Source organism: Bacillus rossius, assembly GCF_032445375.1.
Source record: "Bacillus rossius redtenbacheri isolate Brsri chromosome 9 unlocalized genomic scaffold, Brsri_v3 Brsri_v3_scf9_2, whole genome shotgun sequence".
In the NCBI taxonomy this organism is placed as follows: domain Eukaryota; kingdom Metazoa; phylum Arthropoda; class Insecta; order Phasmatodea; family Bacillidae; genus Bacillus; species Bacillus rossius.
The window spans coordinates 24,103,581-24,130,010 of record NW_026962013.1 but is presented as its reverse complement, the minus strand read 5'-3'; the positions used below and the strand labels follow the sequence as shown (position 1 = coordinate 24,130,010).

The 26,430-nt window shown below is 36.1% G+C and overlaps 1 protein-coding gene across 3 annotated transcripts in view; it reads right to left on the bottom strand.

Moving 5' to 3' along the window:
- Window positions 1–26,430, bottom strand: part of LOC134542962 (NADP-dependent malic enzyme-like) — a 65,849-nt gene that overhangs the window by 5,029 nt on the left and 34,390 nt on the right. For all 3 annotated transcript variants that reach the window (XM_063387591.1, XM_063387589.1, XM_063387590.1), the window contains 9 exons: window positions 14,851–15,009; window positions 13,981–14,162; window positions 12,824–13,004; window positions 10,213–10,341; window positions 9,547–9,729; window positions 8,164–8,389; window positions 7,090–7,232; window positions 2,989–3,159; window positions 1,798–1,921 (listed from right to left, as the gene is read on the bottom strand). In XM_063387591.1, coding sequence (XP_063243661.1) covers window positions 1,798–1,921; window positions 2,989–3,159; window positions 7,090–7,232; window positions 8,164–8,389; window positions 9,547–9,729; window positions 10,213–10,341; window positions 12,824–13,004; window positions 13,981–14,162; window positions 14,851–15,009 — 1,498 coding nt within the window. The remainder of the gene's footprint in view (window positions 1–1,797; window positions 1,922–2,988; window positions 3,160–7,089; window positions 7,233–8,163; window positions 8,390–9,546; window positions 9,730–10,212; window positions 10,342–12,823; window positions 13,005–13,980; window positions 14,163–14,850; window positions 15,010–26,430) is intronic.

Here is a 26,430-nt window from a genome sequence, read left to right as displayed (position 1 = left end):
TGGGAGAGTCAGGAAATTTGAAAATTGCCAGGAAAATACTGGCTATATCAGAGAAAATAGTCACTGAAGTTGTAATTTTAAATAACACTTCACTTAAATAATTAAGTGTGAAAGGTATTGGTAGTAGTTTACAGGAGAGTTATCAAGCATTAAAACCAATTTGGCTTAATGTAGAACATTATGAATTTTTTTTTGTCAGGAAAGTTTGATTTTTACATTTTGTAGTTACCATGATACAGTATAAACCCCATTTTACATTTTTAAATGGGCAGAAAAAAATTACCGTGTTTTCTCGTATAATCGTTTCACATTTTATTCTAAAATCAAGTTTGAAAATTAGGGATGCGACCAATATGCAGAAAAAATTATTTTTGTTAGGTAAAGATATTCATAAAAAAAAACCTGTTCATGGAAAGTACGTTTATTTAAAAAAAGGTGGAGTTTACAAGAGCACACCAAACAATCTATGTATATTAATAATTCCTTAAACAAAAACCTTTTTTCAACTTTAAATAGAAAAACCAAAACTCTAACGCGAACGCAAGCCACTTGAATCTGAAGTAAACTAACGTGTCGTAGTACACACTTACCACGAAAGAATGCGGGCTATCAAATGTAGTTAACTCGGCACCTGACAGAGTGCGCGCGTTGCATCCAATCGGCGAGATATCAATATTCGACTACGTGCGCGCTCTCTATACGGGAAGCAATTTTTATAAGCGGTACGCCGTGGCAAAGCAGACAATCAGATAAAGGAAACAACTTTTAAAAACGTCTTTATAAGAAAATTTACGTATACGTCAAACAACTTCGTATTTTTCCGTTAATTTATTAAGTAAGTGGTAATGACCGAAGAAATATTATATTTCTATTTTAAAATACATCGTTTTATACGGAAAAGATACCTACACAAAGCGCTCGGCATCTACTAGCGGGACCAAAAAGATCATACGACGTTTACGCGAGAGGTTTTGACAGCCTAAAATATGGTTGCGACGATTACGCGCGTGCGACCAATGTGCGATAAAACACGGTATGTAGTTAAGAAAGAGTAAATGAAGACCAGTATTTCTTTGCATTATTACTTTAAAGTTAATATTCTTGGGAATACTATTTGATCTTAACAACTAAAATAATTAAGAGTAGATTTTATATTTATGATCATAAAAACTCATTTCATGTTTCTTGCTGTTGAAATCGTAACAAAATTTAAGAATTTTGAAATGCCAGGTAAAATTAATATTTTCTGAAAGAAATTCAAACCATTTCTTGAAGTAGCCCGTGGCATTGCAGTTAAACCTAAAAAGTTTCAGTTCTGCAATAAATTAAATTCTCCTTATTTGTACAACCCAAAAACGTTAAAAATGTAACTTTGGCAGCTAATTAAGCAAAAAGTATGCGCTGTATATATTTTTCATTTCGTCAAAGTTAAAAGTTTAAAAATGTCTACAAGTTTATCTGTAATTACGGTAAATATAAAATCTTGACCTGAAATGGGAGGCAATTCCTTAAGTAAGCCTTTCAATGACATACAAGAGTTTGATTTTTTTTAAGTCTACCTTACAATATCTGTGAAATAATTACAAAAAACTTAAAACCTTTTAAGTATTTACCACTAACTAGTATAGCCTATGGTCGCACATTACGAATAACTTATATTTATTTTTCTTACCTATATTTTGTATGCACAATTACACAGTTCAAAATCAAACACAATAACAAGATGTCAGATACAACACACAAAACAAACACACTATAGCTTAAGTGTTGCACCATCCTCTACACACTAACGCCTACCTTGGTCGTATGCGTATTCTGCGATCTTGGTGGCGATCTCAATGGAGCACTCCTTGATCTTGCTGAGCGGAGGGTACAAGCCGCCCAGATCGAGGTCAGCGGGCGTCACCAAGTTCGCCAGTGCCTGCCAGAGGAAATGTGAACAGTGCATTTCACAACTCGCTCCGGCTGTGTTTCGTCCCGCTTCACGCCCTTGTGACGTGCACGTGAACAAGCAAATCCAATGTTTTACCAGTTAGTACCCTTGCAGATTTCATCACACTGGCCTTATTTTTCATGCAATAGGTAAAAGTATTGGACAAGACTAAATATTATTTATTTTATGTTTACCATTAAATAAAAGACTCACTTTAATTGTTTGAGTATAATATGCAAGCCTGAATTTATTGGTGCCATGACAAATTTGCACATACTACTTAGTGAGATAATAGTGAAAATTAATGTTAATAATATACTTTTAAAAATGTATACTAAATGAAAAAGCACGTATTTTATCTGAACTGTTACTAAATGTTCTACATATACTAAGACTCCTGAAAATATATACTAAATATTTACTTTAAAATAATAAACCATTTATAGTAACGCTCTACTGGGTACAGCAGAGAGTTAATCTAACTTTTGTCTGACAGTATGAGTTTGTAGAATGGGTTCCAGGTGTTTGCGAATGAGAATAAAATCCTCCAGCAAAACTTGGAAGAATTAAAAACCAAAAACAGCAAAAATTCTAGTGACAGCAACAGCCTATAAAAATTATTTTCTGGTAAGTATTACAGTAGTGACCTTTGGCTGGGTGGTTTAGAGCTTCGGTTTGGTGAGCCAAAGGTTTCAGATTATTTTTTTACTTGTGGCAAGTTTCCTTCCTGGTTACAAGATTCACTGCTGTGCTCTTTCTTACTCCATCCCACATGCCATGTTGATTTTTTCAATCGTCTACTCATCGCGGATTTCTTTTAAATTCATCCGAATAGTACTCTTGCATTTTATTTATATCTAAAATTTTCCAACAAATAGTTATAAAGTATTATCTGGTATCTGTGGAATTTCACTCAGATGTTTAAAATTATTATCACTTTTGCAACCTTTTACAGCTGAGCTGAATAAATTTACACGAAAATACCTTCATAAATAGTTAAGACAAAAAATTAACATCAAAATAAGAAGCGGCAGTGAATGCAGACTTCTGCCTACCTGGGCAGCGATCAGGAACACCTCGTCACTGATGTGTCTCACTCCTGCACAGATCACCCCCAGGGCCACCCCAGGGAAGATGTACGAGTTGTTGCCTTGCCCTGGGTAGAAGGTCTTCCCGTTGTACGTCACCGGAGGAAACGGTGAGCCGCTGGCAAACACTGCTCGGCCCTGCAAACACCTAGGACGTTACACTACGCATAGCCACCAACAGTCCAAGCACCAAGTAGTAGCGTCAGCAGTTGGATAGACAAAATCACAATACTGTGAAATAAAACTCATTAGCCAATGACCACACACAATACGACTGTTTATAGCAAATTTCACTAAAACAGAAATAAACCAGATACAGATTAAGTAAACAAAAAAAAATTCAAACACGTAAAAAAAAAAGTTTTTTTTTGTTTCATTTAACCATAATATAAAATTCAGTAAGTTTATTAAAATTTATGAAAAGTCACCGGGGAGGTGGAGAAATGGAATTTCTTTTCGCAATGATCCTTTGAACTCATTCTAATATTATTAGTGTGTTTTTTTACATGCTAGAGTAGTTTTTTTTCACTGTGTTAAATACATTAAAGACATTACAAATTAATTAATATAAAAATCTGACACTTTTGCAGTCTAGTATTATGCTGCACAAAATATATATTATGTAATGGGTATTGAGTAGGGATGGGATTCTCGAATCTTGGATTCGTCGAATATACAGAATCCTATGGATTCGAGGATTCGTAGGATCCGAGGTGGGATTCGAGGTTGGATTCGAGGTGGGTTTTTAAGAGTTTTAGGTAGTAATTGAAAATTGTAGTGCTGGGCGAAGTTCGAAAATTTCGAACCGAACCGAACCCTTACGTTCGGTTCGTTTCGGTTCGAAACCTCTTAAAATATATTCGAAAAACCGAACGTTTGTTTAAATAAAATTAAGTTTTTCTAATTTTCTAACCTCCATTTGAGACCATTCACAAAACAGCACAACAAAATTCCATTACTTGTAATATTCCGACTTTTATCGCATAATAGTCGCCTCAACAGTTTCAAGCGCAGACAAAATAAAAATTATTAATCGTCGCATAACTCGCATAGCATTTTTTCATGTAGGCGCGCTTTGTTTTTTGTTTACTTTAGAGAATTTTGTATGCATTTCTCGTACTACGTAATATAAACTATCGTACAAATGCCAAAGTTATTGTATGTTATACCTTTAACTATAGTGTGTGTACGAGAAGTGTTGTAAAATCACCAAAGATTGCGTACCCCATACGTTAAACTAAAGTGCATGTACGAGAACTCTCGTATTTCGGCAAAACTAACGTGATCAAGTTAACACAAGACAAATGCGGTAGGAAATGATTACGTAAATTACGTATTTTAAATTACTGGGATGTATTTCTTTTCTTTGGCCTTTTTGGTTATAACAGTCAGGTACTGAAAATATTAATTTAATCTTGTGTATTAAAAGCACACTGATCCAGTAAATTTTACAGTACGGTACTAAGTTGACTAGCGTAGTCGTGGCAGCCATCATTATTTCTCGTGTTCTATTTTTTCCGACGCAAATTTCTATAACCACACTTCTTACGTTTAGAGGTGTAAAAGTAACGAAAAAATGTGTACCCGTATGTATTCGTTACTATAACAATTAGTACTCGTTACTTTCGTATCGTTACTCGTTACTTCTGATACCGCATGACATGGCACATGCTATGTTATGTAACAGCATCTAATCGAGTCGTATTTCGTACGCGTACAGTATGACGTCGCGTAAATAAAAATAAATCGAATATAAACAATTAAAAATATTTGATGATTAACAGCTTTTGTTAACCAAGAAACAATTAACTCTCATTAGAGCGGCTTTATTATAATATATATTTTAAGATAAGAACATAAAACGTGAAAATACGCGATTATAAAAAACAAAAACATACATATTTATAATTTGTAAAAAATACTTTCATACGTTGTTTCTGTTCGAATCTAAAACTTTGTCTACACACACAGTACCTTTAATAAACAGTAAAAAACTTGGACGACGAATTTCCAAATTATACTTTTATTAATAAACAAACATCGTTCTTTGTAACGAATACGCGCGCGCATGCGTGAAACATACGAAAGATGCGAGTAACGAAATGCATTCGTTTGTAACGTTTCGTTACTCGTTACTAGATGCCGCACCCGTTACTCAGTAACGAATACATACGGTTTGCTACAGCTCTACTTACGTTACGTTTACAATATTATTGTTCTTGAGGTGATTTGTGATGAGCAGGCTTACGTCGTTAAGTTTTCCAAATGGAGAAAAGATAATGACGACCCAGATGACCCAGAACCACCCCAAAAATGTCTATAGTTTCTTCTGACGAGCAGCATTCTTCCAAGAAAACAAAAACTGCAGTCAGCGGGTTTTGTAATGTAGATAGGTAACTTGATTCACATTCGACTTTTTTTTAATGTCCTTTTAAAAGGTTTTACTTATTAAAAATGTTAGGTTATGTCTACCACAAAAATATGTTATGTGGCCTTATGCTGAATGTTCGTCATCTTTATAATATTATATTTTTTTTAATGTAGGTTAGTGTACACTGAGTAAGGAAGATAGTCTTATTTAAATTTAGATGGAACTTCTTCATGAATTAAAAGTTGGTATATATATAAGCTAAGCTATATGTTTTAATTTTACATATGGCTGGAGAACCTTTCTTTCTCACCTCTCAAAGACCAAAATGCTGGTCATCGGTTCATTTTAATTCGAAACAATTATTTCTGTATGAGGTTCGGTTCTGCTCGGTTCGAAACCAGAGAACTGAGGTTTGTCCAGCTCTAGAAAATTGTATACCTAAACTATATTATAAAGGTAATGGAAATAGCACAAACATAAGATAAACTATGCTGCATTTTCTCAATTAGCATAACTAATCCATCATTTCCAACCTTCAATAATATAATATTGCAGAAAAAAACATAACTTTTTTAAAATGGTGTCTGTTATACAAACGTATTTTATTGAAAGCATAGGAAGGATTAATTTAACAGAGAATTAGACGGATACAAACTTACGTGTGTGGTTTTTGAGGTTATTTGTCTCTATTTTATATCAGGTGTATACACTATGCACTTATTTTATAATTTTATAAATACACATGTGATTTTTTTTTAATACATAGGCCTAAATAATTTTTATAATAAATGTGTGATTTTTTTTAATAACATGTGGTGAAGTTTAGTGTGGGACTGGGATTCGAGATTCGATGACAAACACTGAGGATTCGAACAAGGATTCGGATTCGACCAAAATGTGGATTCGTCCCATCCCTAGTATTGAGCATCAAATATTTAAATCTACAAAAATTTAACTAATGAAGTGAAACTTTTTGTTTGGCAGTTAGTGTTTGAGGGTTGGCAACAAATGGCATGCAGGAGAGAACAGCGACAAAGATGGCATAGTGAGCTGTATTAAATCTTGAAGACATTTAATAAAGAATGTAACTGAAAGCAGTTATACATATTTTAGTACATTCCAGCTTTTTTTATAAATCATTGTTAACTTTTATCATTCTGAATCAAATTTAAGGTGAGTATAAAAATAAATCTAAACAAATTAAATAAAATAAGTTCTAAACATAATCAAATAAAACTAGTGTTGGTAAAATAAAAAAAAACATAATACTTAATAAGTAAATGGGAGAGGCACGCCATTGCCACAATGCCACGTGGTAAAATTGCTCTAAAATTTTAAGAAAGCAGCCACAACCATTCTTTGAATGTTATATTTTTAATTATAGGTGTTATGTTAGTCTGTATTGAGGATACATTTTGTATGTATCTGTTGTTAAGATATTTTATCACTGTAAATAATTACTGAACAAAAATCATATTTTATAACCTTTTAAAAACACATAAGTTGTGAATGAAAATAAGGAACATTAAAATTACGTTTAATAAATGTTAAAAGTATCGATCTTCTTTGTAACATAACAGCATTTTCCCTCTAGATAATGTCTGGACGTGTGCCTGCTGTAGATAAAAAAGAAACTTGAAATTGAGTGCAAGTTGGTAAAGGTAGCTCTAAGAGTTACACAGCCTAATTTCCCTCACCTCCGTGTGGGTGTATGCTTGCTCAGCAGTGCACTCTGCCTTGTGGGTGGGGTTGCTGAGAGCGAATATGATTGGCCTCTGGTTTATGGCAGCAATCTCCTTCAGAAGCCGGGGAGTGAACACGCCCCCAATAGCAGCAGCACCTATAACCACAACCAGTTCAGTATTATTTTAGGAGCTGCATGAGGGACAATATTGAACTAGGTAGCAACCAATAATGCTGATAACAAAATAATAATTTAGGCAAAATGTACTTAACAAATGTTCAATACAAAATCAACAAACCAACCGAATTCCTACATTTGAAAATCTCTATAATACTCAAAAAATTGAAGTGATCAGCATATATTTTTGTATGAATTATTTACAAGGGCCACCATGTTGTTATATTGCCTAAATCAACACATCTCATAATTTGGATAACAACTGACATGCTTTACTTCATTCAAATCATTCACAATTTGAATAAAACAGGATTTTTTTTTCGTTTTTGTTTTTATTATGTTTTATGTTGTTAAAAAAATTTTCATGTCAAGAAAAACAGTAGTTAATAACCTTAAAAGGTGATTTACTCAAAACACCTTTAACGTATGTCCTCGATTACTGAAACAATGTTAACAAAATAATAGCTAGCATTTATTTATATGAGTAAACTACAATTGCCAGTAAACTACAATTGCCAGTAAACTACAATTGCCAGTAAACTACAATTGCCAGTAAACTACAATTGCCAGTAAACTACAATTGCCAGTAAACTACAATTGCCAGTAAACTACAATTGCCAGTAAACTACAATTGCCAGTAAACTACAATTGCCAGTAAACTACAATTGCCAGTAAACTACAATTGCCAGTAAACTACAATTGCCAGTAAACTACAATTGCCAGTAAACTACAATTGCCAGTAAACTACAATTGCCAGTAAACTACAATTGCCAGTAAACTATAATTGCCAGTAAACTATAATTGCCAGTAAACTATAATTGCCAGTAAACTAGAATTGCCAGACTTCCACAGGAAGTCAACATGTTACCAAAACGCCCTGAACTTGCACGAACAAACTGCAGGTACTCACCGATGAGGACAGTCGGCTTGATCTTCTTCACAATCTCCTCCAGGTCCTTCATGGGGGGATGGGCCTTGGCATAGTACACCTTGTGGCCGGCCACGCCTCCCTCCGGCCGGTCCTTCACTATCAGGCCCTTGGAGTCCACCATCCATATCCTGCCCCGCGCGTCCTCCTCCGAGGTGCCTTCCTTCCGCATGGCCATGACGCACAGGTCGGCGATGCCCAGGGACGCCTGCACAAGGCCAGACAGTTCACGCTCCTCACCGCCTGGGCAACAGGTGCTTTAGGGCACTGGTTCCCAAACGGTGGGTCGCAGAAGGGTTACAGGTGGGTCGCGACTCGATCCTAAAACTACCAGAAACCATCGAATAAACCATCAGAAATGATAAGAAAAAAACGACACAAATCGAAAAACACATATCTATTGTTAAATAAATAACTGTTTTGCTACAAAGTGCTTATATTTTGTCAACCATTTTCAAATCAGAACACAAATTGTTTATCAATAATCAATTCGGTATCTTTAAAAAAGCAGATACATGTATATATATATATATTTGCAATATTTGATGGTTAATTATATATTGTAAATAAGGAAGGGATACAATACAAATAAGGTTTTTTTTACTCCACCATGGACCGATAGACCGTGGAGGTATTCCTGTAAGGAAAGGTGGGTCGCCAGTTGAAAAAGTTTGGGAACCACTGCTTTAGGGTATTCCGTGGTCCCAGCTTTTCGTGTGGTTTAGATCATTACAGACAGATAGCCTCAACAATTCAGTACAAGAGAACTGGGGAAACGATACCAAAATTTGCCTGTAGTGCGATGTCAGGACTCCGCGGAAAACCGCGAGCAGACGGGAATTTGAAACAATTACTGATTTCTTGACTTGATGTTAGTTTTTGCACATACGCCATTGCTAAGAACTTTTTCTGTTAAAGAAAAAAATAAAAAATAAAAATAAAGAAAATAAATAAATAAAACCCAAAAAAAAGACAAAAAAACATTTTGTTTTTCTTTGTATTGTTGACCATATTCCTGTTACGGAATATTTTGTGCTGTTTATATCCTTGTTGACAACAGCAATTTTTTTGCTTAATTTTGTGTTTTTTTGTCTTTTTTGGGTTTTATTTATTTTCTTTATTTTTAGTTTTTTGTTTTTCTTCAACAGAAAAAGTTCTTAGCAATGGCGTTTGTCCAAAAACTTACATCAAGTCATGCAATCCCATTGCACAAATATTTCAAAGATAATACTGATTTCTTCTTATTGTAGTTTCAAAATGAAGCAGTAGAAAAGCGATACGTAAACTAGTAACTGAACCAGTGAGGATGCTTTCATTACAAACCAATGAACATCCACAACTCACGCCATGTTCGAGATGACTCACCTCACCAGCCCCTTGGAAAAGAATAACGTTCTGCGAGAGGGTAGTCTTGGTGATGCGCAAAGAGGCCAGCAGACCAGCAACTGCCACTGAAGCCGTTCCCTGGATGTCATCGTTGAACGTGCAGTACTTGTCTCGATATTTGTCCAGAAATCTGAATGCATTGTGGTTGGCGAAGTCTTCAAACTGAAATGCATAACAACATCGAAAGAAGTCGCCTTCACAATCAGGAGTGTACATTATTTTTGGTGAAGAGGGAAAGGATAAGATTTTTTAGGCTTTCGAAGGGTGGAGGGGATATCCCCTCCCCATCTATCTCCTCCCCTGGTATGCCACTGTTTACATTATTACAGAATTTTTGATAAAGTTAAGTGCAAACATAAATTACCAGGAAATTTCTCTAATTATCAATAACATATTTTCACATGGTGATGTGCAAAAGCTCAAGATAATTTACAAAAATAAGCAATATTCAAATGATTTATATCTCAATGACATATTTCTGTACTGGAAGCCTATAGGCATCTACCATCGCCAGGATGCAATGTCGAGTGAGACTCGCTAATGGAGCAGTGGCTGAATATGGAGAGTATGGGGATTAGCCCTGAATATGGAGAGTATGGGGATTAGCCAGCGATTAAATATCAAATAAATAAAAACATCACAAACCTGTATAAGCGTATTCTGGCCATAGCGCCTTACAACTGCCTGCATGAACTCATCGATGAAATCATCGTACTCCTGCCCTGTGACCCGTTTCTGTCGCAGCCCTATGTACAGTGGGTCGTCTAGCAGTTTCTGCAACACACCGCTGAGCCTTTAGACAGGCAACTCACTTATGCTGTAACTAAAAAAAAAATACCACTTAACCTATTATTTATAATATTTAGTTATAATTGTAAGCTGTATACAAAACATTATTTACCACCAAGATTCTTCAAGATCACAAAGAATGATTCCACTTGTCCCGATACTTTTCTCCACCAAAATGTAATAAATGTATTGTTAAAACAAGTATTAACTTTTTACTGTCATTCTTTAGATTATATAAGCAATGTTTGGTAGTTAGGAATAGTTTCTTAAAACCAATTAGTTTGAAAGGGGCAAAGAAAATTACTTGATTATTATAAGGCCAAGAAAATAAATTCCAATAAAAGAATATTTGCCAAAACTTAAATAAAATATTTCTTTAGAATATTTTAAAATTTGACATGGATAATTAAGTTGCTTAACTACCTAGCCTTTAAGAAATATACCTATTTTGATTTGCATTAAAAAGTGTAGGTATATTACAGTAATTATTATTACAGTAATGATTCATTATGCAATAATTTCAAAAACAATCCAAAAAACTTTTGGCGTTGTGAAAATTATGAAAAATGGGTATTATGATCACCTCTCACTAAAAATCGATGGTTAGGTTTCAAGTGATTCTGTTACACTATCCAATGTATTTGCTCAGTATTTTTCTAGTATGTGTGTGACTTCACATCATGTTTCTCTGTCAGCAAGAACCTTAACAATATCTACCCCTACTATTTCTGTTAGCCTTATTCTGTGTGGTATTATTATATTTAGAATTTTTTCACTTTCAAGTTTATATTAGTAACTAGCTGCCCGACCCGGCTTCGCACGGCTATACTAATGGAAAAAAATTAAGCCACATCTCCCATTTACAGTAATGGTAAATAAAAAAAATTGAGTGAAAATTTATTACAATGCTGTATAATGTACCGGAGAGAAAATGAATAGCACCGATGGTTTCCAGACTCGTGCACGCAACGTACAACTGATGTACCCGTACTTCGCTACGGAAGTCTACAGGCAGATCACTCTTGCACCGCTCATTATACATGCCCCTCCTTGTGGGTACGCCACTGCCGCGCGATGCCCGTTGCCACGGAGACGCAGAAGGCATGAACAATGCAAAATCCTGTTCTCATGCAGACAAAGTACCCACTGTTGCCTGGTTTTAACCACCCATGGGATCTAATTTTCGGAAAATGTCATCCTGCGTAACATAAGGTACATTACTGTGAAGTTTAAAGTACCCGCCAAACTTTCAACGGTGATGAGGACTGCACTAACAATGAAATAGTCGTTGCCATAGAGACGAATGAAGCATCAACAAAGCAACAGCCGTTGCCATGGTGATTTCCTACCAAAAACTGGAAATTTTGATATATTACTCCCCCGAAACTCCCCTTGGGATCGAATTTCCGCAGAATCCGTTCTTAGTGAGCGTCCACATCACAAAATGAGTAACTATGCTAAATTTAAAGTCAATCGGGTGTATAGTTTTAGAGATCTCTTGATGAGTGAGTCAGTGAGTGGTATTTTATCCCCTTGGGGGTAGAATTAATCAAAATCCTTTCTTAGCGGATGCCTACGTCATATCTACCTGCATGCCAAATTTCATCCCGATCCGTCCAGTGGTTTGGGCTGTGCGTTGATAGATCACTATGTCAGTCAGTCACCTTTGAGTTATATATATTTAGATATATATATTTAGATATATCTATTAAATTGTGTGTTGCTGCTTACTATTTTATTACTTTATACTAATATTATTTTATGTATTATATTTGTCCTTGTGCTGTCTGTTTGTTTGTATGTTCTTGTCCTTTCTTTCGTGTTTCTTTATTGTTATTTTATGTATGTCAGGCCTATCGCTTAAGTCCATGGACTGTTGGTGGGCATGAAAAAAAATTTAAATAAATAAATAAATAAAATAATGGTACATGTCATTTATATATTTTGAAGGAGTTACCCTCTTGTTTATTTAAACTATGAGAGGCTTACTACTACTGTAAAGTTAACTGTAATTAGAATTTTATTTAAAAATAAACTAATGTAGGGAATGCAGTCCCTAGAATATTGCATCTCCACCCACACACTTGCATGCATTGTGGGTCACCTCCTGGCCACACCTCCGTGTAGGTGCACTGTTACGTAACTATGCTAATTAAGACTATTAATTGACCTTAATTCCTAGTCGGCGTCAGGATATTTTGTTGAGAATGGAGCAGACTTTTCAGGAGGGGCGTTCATACAAACAAAATGACACAGTTGCAAAAAAAATTACAATAAATAAGTCAGAGCTTGTCCTTGGAATGTTTACAATTTCATTGTCAGGTTATGAACATTTTTAATAGTGTCATATAACTTTTGATGAAAGAAAAGTTTAAGATACGAATTTTAAGTGTTAAAGTTAGCATAAACATTCCCTAGGAAATTTTTTTTTTTTAAAAGTGAGAGGTTGGAAGGGGCCACGGCGCACCTGAGTGTTGGTGCCCACATCCAGCGTGACGGGCAGGCACTGGTAGGGCTTGATGTCGGCCAGCGCCGTGTACAGCGCCAGCTTGCCCACGGGGATGCCCATGCCGTAGGCACCCAGGTCGCCCAGGCCGAGGATCCTCTCACCGTCCGTCACCACGATCGCACGCACGTCCGACTCGGGCCTGCCACGCAAATCAACCCAACCCTGCGCCTTTCGTTCGGTTCACAAGGTTCTCATCGCTGCGGTATACCATTTACAGTCAGTTACCACTCTCTACACAGCGCCGATCTTAACCTCCTGTCTGCGGTATAGGAAATTTTTGGCAATGAATTTTGAAAAATTGTTCTCTTAACACCTTAGGTTTTGAAGGGAAATTTAAGTAAAAAAGAAAAACCTCAAAATTGAAATTATCATTTCAATCCATTAAATGGTATAACGTGACTGAGCAGCAATATTTTTTGTCTGTACACATTACTAGTGGCGAAGTGCATCTGACAAGGCTTTGAGTACTGTACTAACTTGCATTTACAAATTTCCGCTGCACTTGGTGTTGCGCACCTGCACCTTTACTTCCCCAGCTGTTCTGCCAAGGTTCAAGCACCGCTGAGCAGGTTGGCATAATGGTGAAGTATAGACCTAACATCCGAGAGGAGCCTGATTCCAATCCTGGATTAATTTTCCCATGGATTCACAAAATCTCTAGGAAATGTTGGGATATGTACTTAATATAGGCCTTTGACCATTTCTTACCACATTTGTCCCGTATTGAGTTAGCTGTGTGTGTGTGTGTGTGTGTCTAATGACCTTCCTTCTTAGACACATTAATACAAGAATGAAACTTAAAATTAAATACATTAATAAAAAACAATGGTATAGTGAATCAATAACTTCGTTACCATGCAGCACAGGGTTCCCTTTATCGAGAAAAAAATTTGTAAAGCTAAACAAACATGTACTTATTAACAACACATATTAAAACATGACCAATTCCAATGTTTCACAAACAGTTGTGCCTTACAGTTACAATTCAACCAGCAGTAAATTTTAATGGAAAAGCTACGTATAATATAATATTTTGCGTGTACAGAAGCACTATGCACTTGCTGTAATCTCAACACAAACACACACACTGTGGATGAAGGAAACGGTGTCCTCACCAGTTGCGCAGAATGTCGTAGACGTGGCCCTTGTCGTGGATGGTGATGAAGAGGCCCCTGGGTCGCCTGTAGATGAGACCGAACTTCTGGCAGGCCAGGCCCACCGTCGGGGTGTACACAATGGGCATCAACTGCTCCACGTTCTCAGACATGAAGCGATAGAACAGGCGCTCGTTGCGATCCTGCACAATCAAGCATTTGGACATCGCAGGAACAATTTTAAAACTAACACCTCTCAAAAAATATTATTATTTTTAATCTTACAATATTTGGAGGGATAAATCGAATGCAAATTTCTTATTCAATTCTTGTCCTTTGTAAATCTACCTATTATATTGTATCTAATTTATTTATGACAATTAAGAGTCATTGGCACACTGTCACTGTTCTGAACATAGTGAAGTCAAGTAGTGTTCCGGAGGTATAAGAGATATTACACCTGCGATAATTACAGAAAGGTGATACAAACACACATACAAACATCACACATACAAACATACATACAAACACCACACATACTATATATAAATACATACACACACACACACACACACACAGATTCATATTTTATTTCAAAACATTAAGGCATCTTCTGGTAGAATTTCTGTTCAAAATACAATCACAAACCATCAGTGATGGGATCAAAACTCGAGTCTGCACCAATACTGTGCACACACTGGGCATCTTCTAGATTGTAGGTACAAAAAGAAGTTTCAATTCTAGACCATCCCACATATATTTGTAACAAACTGGTGTGAATATTGCATGTATCTACTGATATATGCATAACAATTTATATTTTACTCCGTACAGCAGTTCAAATGCACTAATTTTATATCACGCAAGTCCACAAGGACATGCGACATGCACCTGCAGCCCCATGAGGTAGATGTACTTGTTGAGGTCCTCCGGATAGCGCTCCACATTGATCCTGCACAGCTCGAGCTGCTCCTCCTGGGTCTTGAAGCGGGGCGGGATCAGGCCGTGGATCCCCAGCAGTTGGCGCTCCTCCAGGGTGAACGCCATGCCCTGCAGCAGCCACCACCACTTGCCGTCAGCGTCCACGGTTACAACTGCCAGGTGGAACCGAGTGCGCCATCACTGAACTAGCAACATAATTACGCAAAAACTGAACCATCATGTGGAAGCAGACAGAGATCGCCAGCCTCAACGACTCGCCAGCTTGCTGTGTTCAACATTTTAGGTTTGAAAAAATATTAGGTTACTGTTTCAGTTGGTTTTTAAAAAGCGAAAATACGGAAATAACACAATAAAAATAACCATAAATACAAATAACCACAAACACGACCTCACAAGAAACCTATTGTGAGTGAGTAAGCAGGTGTAAGTAAGAGACACTTTATGAGCGAGGAACAATGCATTAACATGCATACGAGGTTTTTCCACTAAACGAATAGATATCAAACTCGCTCAAATGTAATAGTGGTTTTACAACACATCTAGTTTTTCCCTATAATATCCTTGATATAGGTACGTAGAATTCAGGGCGACTTACAAATAATTAAAGATTAGTCTTTCAGTACTCGCCAATTATGTGTAAACATCTGAACTAGGAAACAAGCGAATTCACGTTTATCATGTTGCAGAAAAACACAATACGAAACAGGGACACAAAATTTAAAATAGAATTCTTGAACATAATGCGGGGCGTGAGAAATATACTTTCGGGAAAAATTGTATAAACTTTCTCCTTTGAACAATCTAATTATAATTTTGTTAAACAGGATGGTACAATGGATTTCTCAAGGCTAGCCGAACGGGAGTACAAAAACGCGTCACACACATATGCCTCAACACTGGACCTGAGACATTTTCCCCTAGACTAAATAAATTTTCAACGTATGCGTTTTTGAGGTTATACTTCTTTAAAAGGGTTGAGGGTGAAAGAGTTCAGTATGCACCAGAAATGTAATGAAATAAGCGCGTATTACAGAACGGAATTTTACAGGTTGAAAGTACAATGCACAAGCATGCAGAAACTGCTATACCTACGAGTTTGAGTCGTCAAGATGAGGGACCCACGTGATGTACTAAGTACAATGTATACTTTAGGTAGTGAAACTATCCTGGAATACATTTTGTAAACTTGGACATAACTAATAAACGCAACTTAAAAAAAAATATCTAATTTATTATCCAGGAAAATTCTGTAGGAACCAACATTGCGTTAAAGATATTTAACATTTTGTTGGTTCTCTAAAGCATTACGAACATAACCGATAATTCAAGTATTTTTCAAATTAAAAGTTACAGTCCAATAAACCTATTAAAACAAAACTAACCCGAAACATTAAAAAAAATTACACTAAGTAAATGTTATGTATATTTGCTTTTGCTTAAATAAATTAAATCAGCCTGTAAACAATTCCCACAAACCAACCTTAACCTAACTGAGCTGATTCAACATTTAAGATATAACAGTAAAAATTCCATCACGCAACTGGCGTCGAATATAAATGTAGGTTAGGTTCAAAATCTTTCGAGTGTCTACTGTCCACATTACGACGAATGCTGCACTATCCCTACATTAAATTTTAACTAAGGATGTCAAAATTGTCATGTGTACTTTTTAAGTTTTCATTTTCTGTTTATTACTATAAATTATAACAAAGTGTCAAAGGATAGTTTTACTATTGTGAAGTTTGGTATGGAACACCAATACGCTTAGTATATCCCCCGGCGTTCGCGAAAGTTAATATGTACGTATGAATCACGCGGATCCGGCATATTTTCGATGTTTCTGAGACTTCCACAAATGGCAGCATCCATTCACGAAATTTCTCCTACCAAATGCCGTACACCGAGAGCCAATATGTTTACACATAGAAAAACAAGCGAACAAAAAAGCTCCAAGCACCGAGCGTTCTGTGCTGCGGCCGGCAACAACGACATCAGCCCGTTGAACTCCGGGCAGCATAGTGTCAGCAGTGTCGGCACCCACGATTGTTTGCTAATGGCCGTGCGCGCGGGCTCGCTGGGGAAACAAGCTCCCGTCACCCTGCACCGACCTGCCGCTCCGCAACGCCCGTGCGACGGGAAAGCAGTCAGTCATGTCTCAACGGCGCGGAGGCTCCTCCGCGGACTGCATCATACCTTTGAATATATATACTGCATAAAAGTCGCGAGTGGATAGGATTTACTCGACGTTTTTCAGGAGCGTATGAGCAGCAGCTTGGGAACTTCACCGCTGCAGTGCGCTGCCGTAACGGCCTGTATCGTCTTAGGTTGTTATTTACACGTTAGAGCGCAGCACTGTCGCCCGCTGTCATTCCCGGCACCCCCAACCCAAAATTCACTGCAGCTCAAGGTCGTTCAACGGGAGTTTGTGCGTTACAAAACTGTAAGGATGAGAGGTGGAGTAGAGGGTGGATGGAGGACAACGCGTGTTTGAGGGAGGGTGGGGAAGGGGTGTTTGAAGAGTTCGACACTTGTCCGCTAGGGACCACCACAAGTCTATGCCCTAGAGATGGTGGCGATTGCGGCGGTGAATTAACCAACTACTACCTCAAACCGTATTAGAAATTTTAACCTGGGCTGGCGACTTCTATACAGTATATATATTCAAAGATCATACCCAGCACCCCCACCCCCCTCCCTGACTGTGCTACCCACTCATCTCATCACAACAACCCTGGGCAAAGGAACTGCAAGAGCAGGGTGATCGAAAGTAAACTATGGGCCGCGCTAAACTACTTCCCGGTCATTGTGCAGTTAGATTTAAAAAAAAATTGCAATTATTGTAACAAAAATTTCGGCACGGCCTACAGGCGTATCTTCTGGATACCTACATTTCTGCAAACTTCTATGAAATTCTGGAACATTTGAATAACTTAATGTACATTTTATATTCTCCAATATTACAAAATGATCGATTAAATTTTTTTTTACCTCAACTTCCACGCAGTGAAAGTATCGTGACTTTTTTTTAACTCAATGCATCCAACATTGTATAGCTTAGAATGAATTACATGCCAACTAAGGTAATATTTCAATTTAATTTTTTTTAACTTCGAAAACTATTTATCATCATTTGCACTAATAATGTGGTAGTATAAAAATCTGCTTTGCACAAAGATTTAAAATAATAATTAGATGGTTTAAAATAAATCTGAACGGATTTGATACTAAGAAAGTATTGAATTTTTTTAATTTCAACACCCTTTTTACAGTAATAATTCGTTTCATAAAAATTGTTTCAGCCAAAGTTTTAAATAATATTTATACGGTTTACAACAATTGGAACGGATTTAATATTGAAATTACTAAGGGAGTTATTAATGTTTTTGTCCTTCAACTCGTGTTATTTTATACCCCTTGCAGTAATAGTTGGTCGTATAAAAATTATTTCAGACGAAAGTTGTAGATAATAATTTAAGGATTTTTTTAAATTCTACCCCTGTTTTATTTAGCACCGTTTCTGCAATGGCTCGTTTTATCAAAAATTGTTTTATATTAATGTTTTAGATAAAAATAAAACAATTTTAAAATAACGAATGGATTCGATAGTATGGTTACTAAGGGAGTTATGAATTTTTTGTCCTCCAACCCTTCTTTTTTCCACACCTTGCTGTTATAGTTAATCGTATCAAAAATGAATTTACCCAAAAGTTTTTTGGTATTACCCCGAGTTAAAATACGTTCAAATGGATGTGATATTCATCATATTATGGGAGTTATAGCTATTTTTCTGCATTTCAAAAAACCTTCCCCATTTCTACCCCATTGGTCGGGAATTGCTCATTAACGAACTCGAACGAGATTTACCATGATTATATTTTATGTAACAGTGTGGAAGTGATTTGTGAAAAATTACGGCCGTTATGTTCCTAGAAATGTGATTATATATATATTATATATATACACATATATTATCTATATTTACAGTCTATATGTTGCTCTCGCAAAAATCGAAAAGTAGTCGATCGATTTAATTTAAATTACACAACGTTGCATTTCAATACAAGTGTTTTTTTTTTTTTTTAAATATTTTTATGATAAAATTTTTTAAAAATGTGGAAAATTCCCGGGAAGTCAAGTAATTTTCAAAGCAGTAATATTGATATTATGGTGTTCGGTTAGAAATAAACATATACGAGTCTGATCATTTTTAGGAATGAAAAAAAGTTGGGTTTTTTAATAGAATTGTTATACATTTTATTCACATTATGCAAATATGTAGTTTAGAACCTAATTATCTCTGGAACGCCGAGCGAGAAAGGAGATTAGACTAGTCACTGCTTTTTAATAGAATCGCGGGTGAAACAGTGACATACAAATCCACCGTGGAAACCAAAATGAAGTAGTGAATATTCAACGGAATTTCTTAATTCACTATGCTACCGGATTACCGTCACACATTCTGAATTTAAAAATTGGAGTACAAATTATATTACTCCGAAACACCAATCAGCCAAAGTTTATGTAATGACACATGATTAGTAGTTTGGAAGAGAAAAAATATGAACAATCTAATTGAAGCAACAATTCTGATTGGACCTCATAACGGTGAAGACTTACTACTTCCACGAATTCAACTCATTCCGACCGACATAGCGTTCGAGTTCAAACAGCTTCAATTTCCAATACGTCTTACGTTCGTTAGTACTATAAATAAAGCTCAAGGCAAGGTTTTTTAAAAATAAAAAACCTTGACTGCGGTAATAAGAAAATTTATCTAAGTAGTTGTAATTTATTATGTTGCGCCGAGACATGTTTTATTTGTAAAAATTAACCCCACAAAAATTAAAAACAATAATATATCAATGCGCAGCACCTGCTTGTTTCAGAAATAAAGTTATTTTTCCCACGCACTTGCGTAAACGCTCCGACGCACCCAGTAGCGGATCCAGAGAGGGGGGGGGGGGGGGCTAAGGGGCTCAAGCTCCTTCCAAAAGCATCTGGGTCCACTATTGTTTTAGTGTTTGCCTTGATAAAGCCTAGCCTCAGCTGGGTCAAGCCCCTCCCAAACCAAAATCCTGGATCCGCCACTGGACGTACCCGGAGTACAGGCGCAGTGGCGGGGAAAGGCGGATGTCTCGTTCCGAGACGCAACCGCAGAGCAGCACAGAGCCGCGAGTTAAACAAACAACCGTTCGCGATCGCCGCGAGGCTGGGTCGCTGTTCACGCGGCGAGACTTAGCGACCTTGTCCTCTGGAACCGACGATAACCATGGCATTCACCACGCAACGCGTCACCACCGCGCGAGTGGCCCAAGGTTCACGCATCCTCGATCAGACGCCGGAGAAAAACGCGCTCGTAATTTTAGGAACCGTCCTTTCTGGGTAGCATTACGATTATTCCATTTTTTAAACGTAGCTGACCCAACAGCCTTACAGGCCAAGTAGGTTATTTCACTTTCTTGACTTATTCCGATAGTGTCACAAATGTTCTTGCGAGATATTCACTAACGTTATCTTCGAGCTGTAATATGTCACTTTCTAACACTAAGATGTTTAGTATTTAGAAAATATCTGTACAGAAAATTTGAGAAAAACAAAATGCAAGAGAGCTATCGTATTAAATTTCCAGGGAAAGCCTTCAAACATTACAAATAGCAAGACAATGAATAACCAGCATGGAGTGTGAAATACTTAAGAGGCAAGGCCTTGATAGGTGCTCGCAAGTAATTTAAAGGGCCGTGTAAAATTCAAGTAGTTCCACAAAATTCTCACAGAGCGCATTGTCGTAGCGTCAATTACAGATATGTCTCGCCACTGTGTAAGAGAGTTTGCCATCAGCTTGTGTGACCCGCAAAAGATAAAACTGTGCGCATAGCGTTTACATCCCCGTCACAACCACGACCTGCATTTATTTTTCTTGCGTTTTTTTTTTTTTTTTTTTTTTTTTTTTTTAGTTTGTAACAAAGTGTTCATGAATCAGGCTGCTGCCACTTCGTATATTGTATTCCCTAGCAACAGGACACAAAATGAGGCTGTAAGCCTGTCGAACCTCTATCACAGCCATATATTGCCGTTATCGCAGTACAGTAAACAGTTCCACTGCTGTCTCGTATTTGCTCAAAGTGCGACTTCTCTGATCCAGCCACACGCAATACCTCCACTAGATCACGCGACATCCGACTGATCGCTGAGGCGTCGCGTCGCTCGCGTTCATGTGGCGTGAGAGTTCATGGTTCCAGCCTTATCTCTGGCATGGCCCGCCTGTCCGAAGGACGGGGGCAACGTGGTGTATGCTACTGGGAAACAAATTAAGGGTGAATCTGAGTTAGTTAAACGGGATGAATAAGTGCGACGATCGCTGATGTTTCTAGCCCGGTCTCGCCTCTAAGCGCAAGGGCTCTGAACTGGCGTGCAGTATTCTCGTCGTGCATTGGGCAACTATGAGATTTGAGCGGTAACCATAACATGATATGGTGGAGAAAATAATATAAAAGTGTAATACAGGTCTCTTGAGTGCTTTCAAGAATCTCTACCGGATGTTCATGTCCAAAATTTATTCTACAAAAAACACGTTTCAGGCATTGTCAATCTTCTAAAAAAAAAAAAAGTTTAAAAACGAAATACGGAAACAGAACTAATCATCCGCCCACAGTGTATTCTTTAATGGTGTTCGTAAATCGACACCACTCTGATATCTTAAGAGCAGTTTAAATAACCTGGATATTTCTGAAGCTCCGCAACACCGTTTTGTGCTCCCAGGTAGGCGGGGGCCTTAACATTATACCTTCGGAACCGGCACACAGGGCTGTCGAGAGAAACAAGTGCCTGGGGGCAAATTAGTTTGTCACCCCCCCCCCCCCCCCCCTCCTTTAACCTCATTAGTGTTTGCACAAATTTTGCAACTCAAGACCGTTAAAAAAAACCTGTAAATATTACAGTGATCATAACTGACGTGATATGTGCGTATTGCGTAACTTTTAAGATTACCGACAAATTTTTCGCTCTACAAGATGACACCAAAAAAACGGGAAATTTTGGAACTTTTACAATTATTTCAATGAAATTTACGTCCTGCAGACTTTCTTCTAATCTGTTCAGGTCCCCCACTGATCGTTGCAATATCTCGGCTGGGCTGCCACGAATTTCGTCTTCAGTTCTGTGTTTCAAATCATCCGGCGTCCTTAGTAGAGTCATATGAACCAGACTCTTGAGGCAGCCCCACAAACCGATAAATAAAATTGATAATTAGGATTGTTGTTCCTTAAAAGGCAAGATGTAATAGTTCAATTACAGTCAGTAAAATTTTGTGAGGTTGCATGTATTCTATTTTTATTTGTTTGCCGAAAGTTGCCGTTTTTCTGTGTCAGTCAGTACTATCAGGGTAAATGAGCGATTTTAAAAAAATTATTTAGTTTCGAAACTTAACCGAGCTCTCTAGAACAAGACTACGAGAGATTTTACACCAAGTATCGATTATGACAACATGTAATTAAATTGACAACAACAAAAATTAGTCAAGAAACTAAATCCACTTATTAACAGCCATTGAGTTTCCTCGGGGTACTTCCATTTCCCCTACCGATGGTTCCCATAGCTGCTCCACCGCTGAAACGACGAGTCTCGCGTCAGGCCCGTCATGCACTCTGACTTATTCAGGGCGGAAATAACGATAATAAATTATGACTTCCATGTCGAGACGTTAAGCTTTAGCAGATAGATAACGGGTGAATCTGCCGTTTAAAGTATTTCATAGTTGCAGAATTAATAATTATTTTTAATTATTTTAACTATACACAGAAAGTTGGCACATCCAGTTTTGATCCTCAGTCTCCGACATCGAATGAATCTTGGAGCACTCTTTGCCCAGTGTGTGTAAGTAGTGGTCACGTCAACTGCACTTTCGGGACGTTATCACTCTTAAAAACTTCCGTTTTAAGGCTAAGATCCTTAGTTTTGCAGACTCCAAGAAAATTATTTCTCCCATGAATATCGTAGTAGATAAAAAATACATACTAGACAGAATTGTAAATAAAACTTTGAATTTTGTAAATATGACGATAAATTTTTTTTCAAAAAATGCTTTCTTATTTAATTTTAATTTTGAAATTTTCAAAACTAAATATTAGGTATATATTTTAACGGTACACGGCTGTTACTTTGCACACAACTTAAAGGAGGTATAATGAACAATTCTGTCTAGTAATTTTTTTAATACAACGTACAGAATTTAAATAATCTGAGTATTAAATACTGTGATTTAACTGTCACTTGCCGCTGACGAAAGGAACGAGTTCAACAGTTTGCCGCTAGAGCTCCGATTAGTTCCGAGTTTACTCACTAGATGGCTCTAATATCGCAGGAGTTCAGGCGGGAATATTATCGCTTCGAAACGGTCAAAACACAACACTAGTATCAGCAATAGTAATCAATGAATTGAAAACCGTCTCACGTTGTCGACAATTTCTATAGATATATTTGTCAGCTTTTCAGTGATGTAAATTATTATTAATATGCTTCACTTGTGACAAATTTATTCATAGAATATTTTTTATTTAAAATCATCTAACTACAATTACTGAATTGTTTTGGTAGATAGAGATTTATTATAATAGTTGGGCGTCTTAAAAAAAACTTATTTTGGAAATACTAAAGTGCTAAATATGATTATAATATCTAACCTTAACGTCGCACATTACATTTTATTACAACATTATTTCACATATTATCTTAGTGACTTCATTATGTATTTTGATATGACTCTTTACCTTAACACATGAATGAATCCTGCAATCACGGTGTATTACAATAATAGCAAAATGGTTTCATATAATAATATAACTTCCAAAATCAATTTAAATTATTAAATTATTATTTATACTTCTATTCAAGAATCGTACATTCAAGACAAATAAATAATGTTTAAGATTTTATTAGAATATTTCAATTATTGTAAAAAAAATTTATTTGCAAAATGATAATGATTTTCTATAAATTTATTTAATTGTGTTTCTTTAATTATATTTGTACCTCGACTTTAGCTCTAGTAGAATGGGCTATACCTCTGGGTGTAATGTTACATAAATGAGTTATGATCAAAATATTAATAGTTACTATTGCAACTCTATAGAGATGTTTAAAAAAAAATAGAAACTGAAGGACCAGCCGCCTATGGCAACTTCCTCCCGTAATGATTTAGTTATGTATATAACGATACAAAAATAAGGGCCAATCTCTCGATGCTGTCGTTGAACAATGGTTAACTAAAAGTCGTTTAAAATTACCTTTGGTTTTTAACAATAGATTTTTCACTACCCAAGCATTTATTGTATCACTAACCTTGAGCAGTTAAACATTTTCGTTAGTTACACAAGTTCATTAGAAACACAATTACAAAGCAGTGGCGATTCTTTTTTTTTATTTTTCTTCTGGGGTCATGTAAAATTATGTTTGTAAACAAATATTGGCCAGAAAGAATTATATATTTTTCAATTTAACTTCCGCTACATTATTTGCAACTATAAATGATCAAAGAAACATAAGTTCCAAGTGCGCGCACACACGCACGCATATGTATACATGTAAATACTTTTGAACAAGTGAAATGGGGAGTTTTAGCAAATAAACATTCAGGTAATTTTCCAAAATACAATTTTAAAGACCTTTATATTGTGTTCTTACATTTTCAGTTAGATTTATTTAAATTATTTGGCAAATATAAATCTAAAAACTTTTGTAAGTATGTCCAGTAATTTTTTTAGGTAATTTTATTTGTGTTACAAGAAACCGAAGACCTTGCTGAAGTAAAATTATTATGTATATAAAATGTGTTTAAATGGGTGTGTTATACTTAGATGAAATTGATCTAGAATTATATGAAATAAAATTCTATTGTTTTACCAGCCTTTGAGCTTTCTAGCTTACGTGAAATTGTTATAATTAAACTTTATTGCCTAAGTTTTGAATTGCTCGAATATGCAAAAAGTAATTCACTCGCTCACACACTGGCCTATAAAAATTCCAACCCACTACCAAAAGGGCTGGAAACTTGAAATTTGGGTCGCAGCCTCAATGAGTAAATTCGGAAAAGTACCGATTTTTATTTTCTAATTACTAAAAAAATAAAATTAAGAAATAGGGACGCACCTTTAAAATCGGTTTATACCTTCTTTCGGAAGAACGTTGTTGCAGAAATTATTGTTTACTTCTCATGCTTGTACAAATTGAACAGTACTGTAAATGTATTTGATGACATAAGCAATAGTAAGTTATTAGCTGATATTGAATACAAACAATTTTTTTCGTGACTACAAAAAATAAGGTTCTCTGCTTGGCGAGTGATTCAATTATACTAATGTCAAAAAGATGTTATCAGGAAAAAATAAATGAAGTTATTTTATACCATTGATTCACTACCCATAAAATCAAACTGCAAAGTCTTTGCAACTGGTATCTCACACAAAAAATATAAAACATATTCGTGCTTCATTTTGTATAAAAATAAAACACATTTCATATAATAACGGGAGACTGCCTTGAAAATCGTGCCTATCACCAACATGGCCAATCAGACTCATAGTCATGTTTACGATGGCAAGACAGCTAGCAAACCAGTTCAGTTTATATGCAGCTTAACTGAAAAATTTATTCAATATTTTCGGGGTAGTTTTACGCTCAAAATTAATACAAAACCAAATCAGCAATCCTTGTATGAGAATTTATAATACTACAAAAAATCTTCCATTTCCTTCGAATTGTATTGAGCACTAAAATATTGATTTACTTTTGGCCCAGGTTTTATTTGACGATACTCTGTAGAGTTTCGCTTGTTTGCAGTGTTTATTTATCAGGTTTAATTCATGGCCAAATTAATTGAAGTGTAACACAAATTATTTATATATGTGTGTCTGGTTAGGAATCAGTATGATGTACTAGAAAAAATATGTCCTATCAGTGTAATGTATGGTTGTACCCTTACAAGCGTTGAATATTTATGAAACATTTTATTTCTTTGATATTTAAAGCCGCAGACTTGTATTTTATTTATTTCATTTAGACAACAACATGCGTCCGTGTTTTCTACATGGCACGCTCTGTAATATTTTGAATAGTATAGTAAATTTGGTTTTTTAAAATCTGTGATTTATGTGCAGTAGACTAATTTGTAATTTTTTATAATTTATTTTCACATTTTTAATGATCCATTTGCTAATAGTATATACACTTCTCCATTAATTATAATAAACACATATTCCATTATTGGAATTCTTTTAGAATGGATATCACAAGACTACAAAAACTATTCTCCTGCCAAATACCAGTAAAGAAAATTATCGTCAGAGAGCAATTACGTCTTATATCTAGGGAAACCTGTATTTCGCGAATACATTTCGTGTCAAGGTATTTTACAAAACACTGTAGATTTTTCTTGTAATTATTGGCTGTGGTCGGTGTAGACTGTTTTCCCGCACTTGACGGGGCCAATGAGGACGTAGTTACCGTACTGCTGCACGCCCGCAATTCGCCAAACCT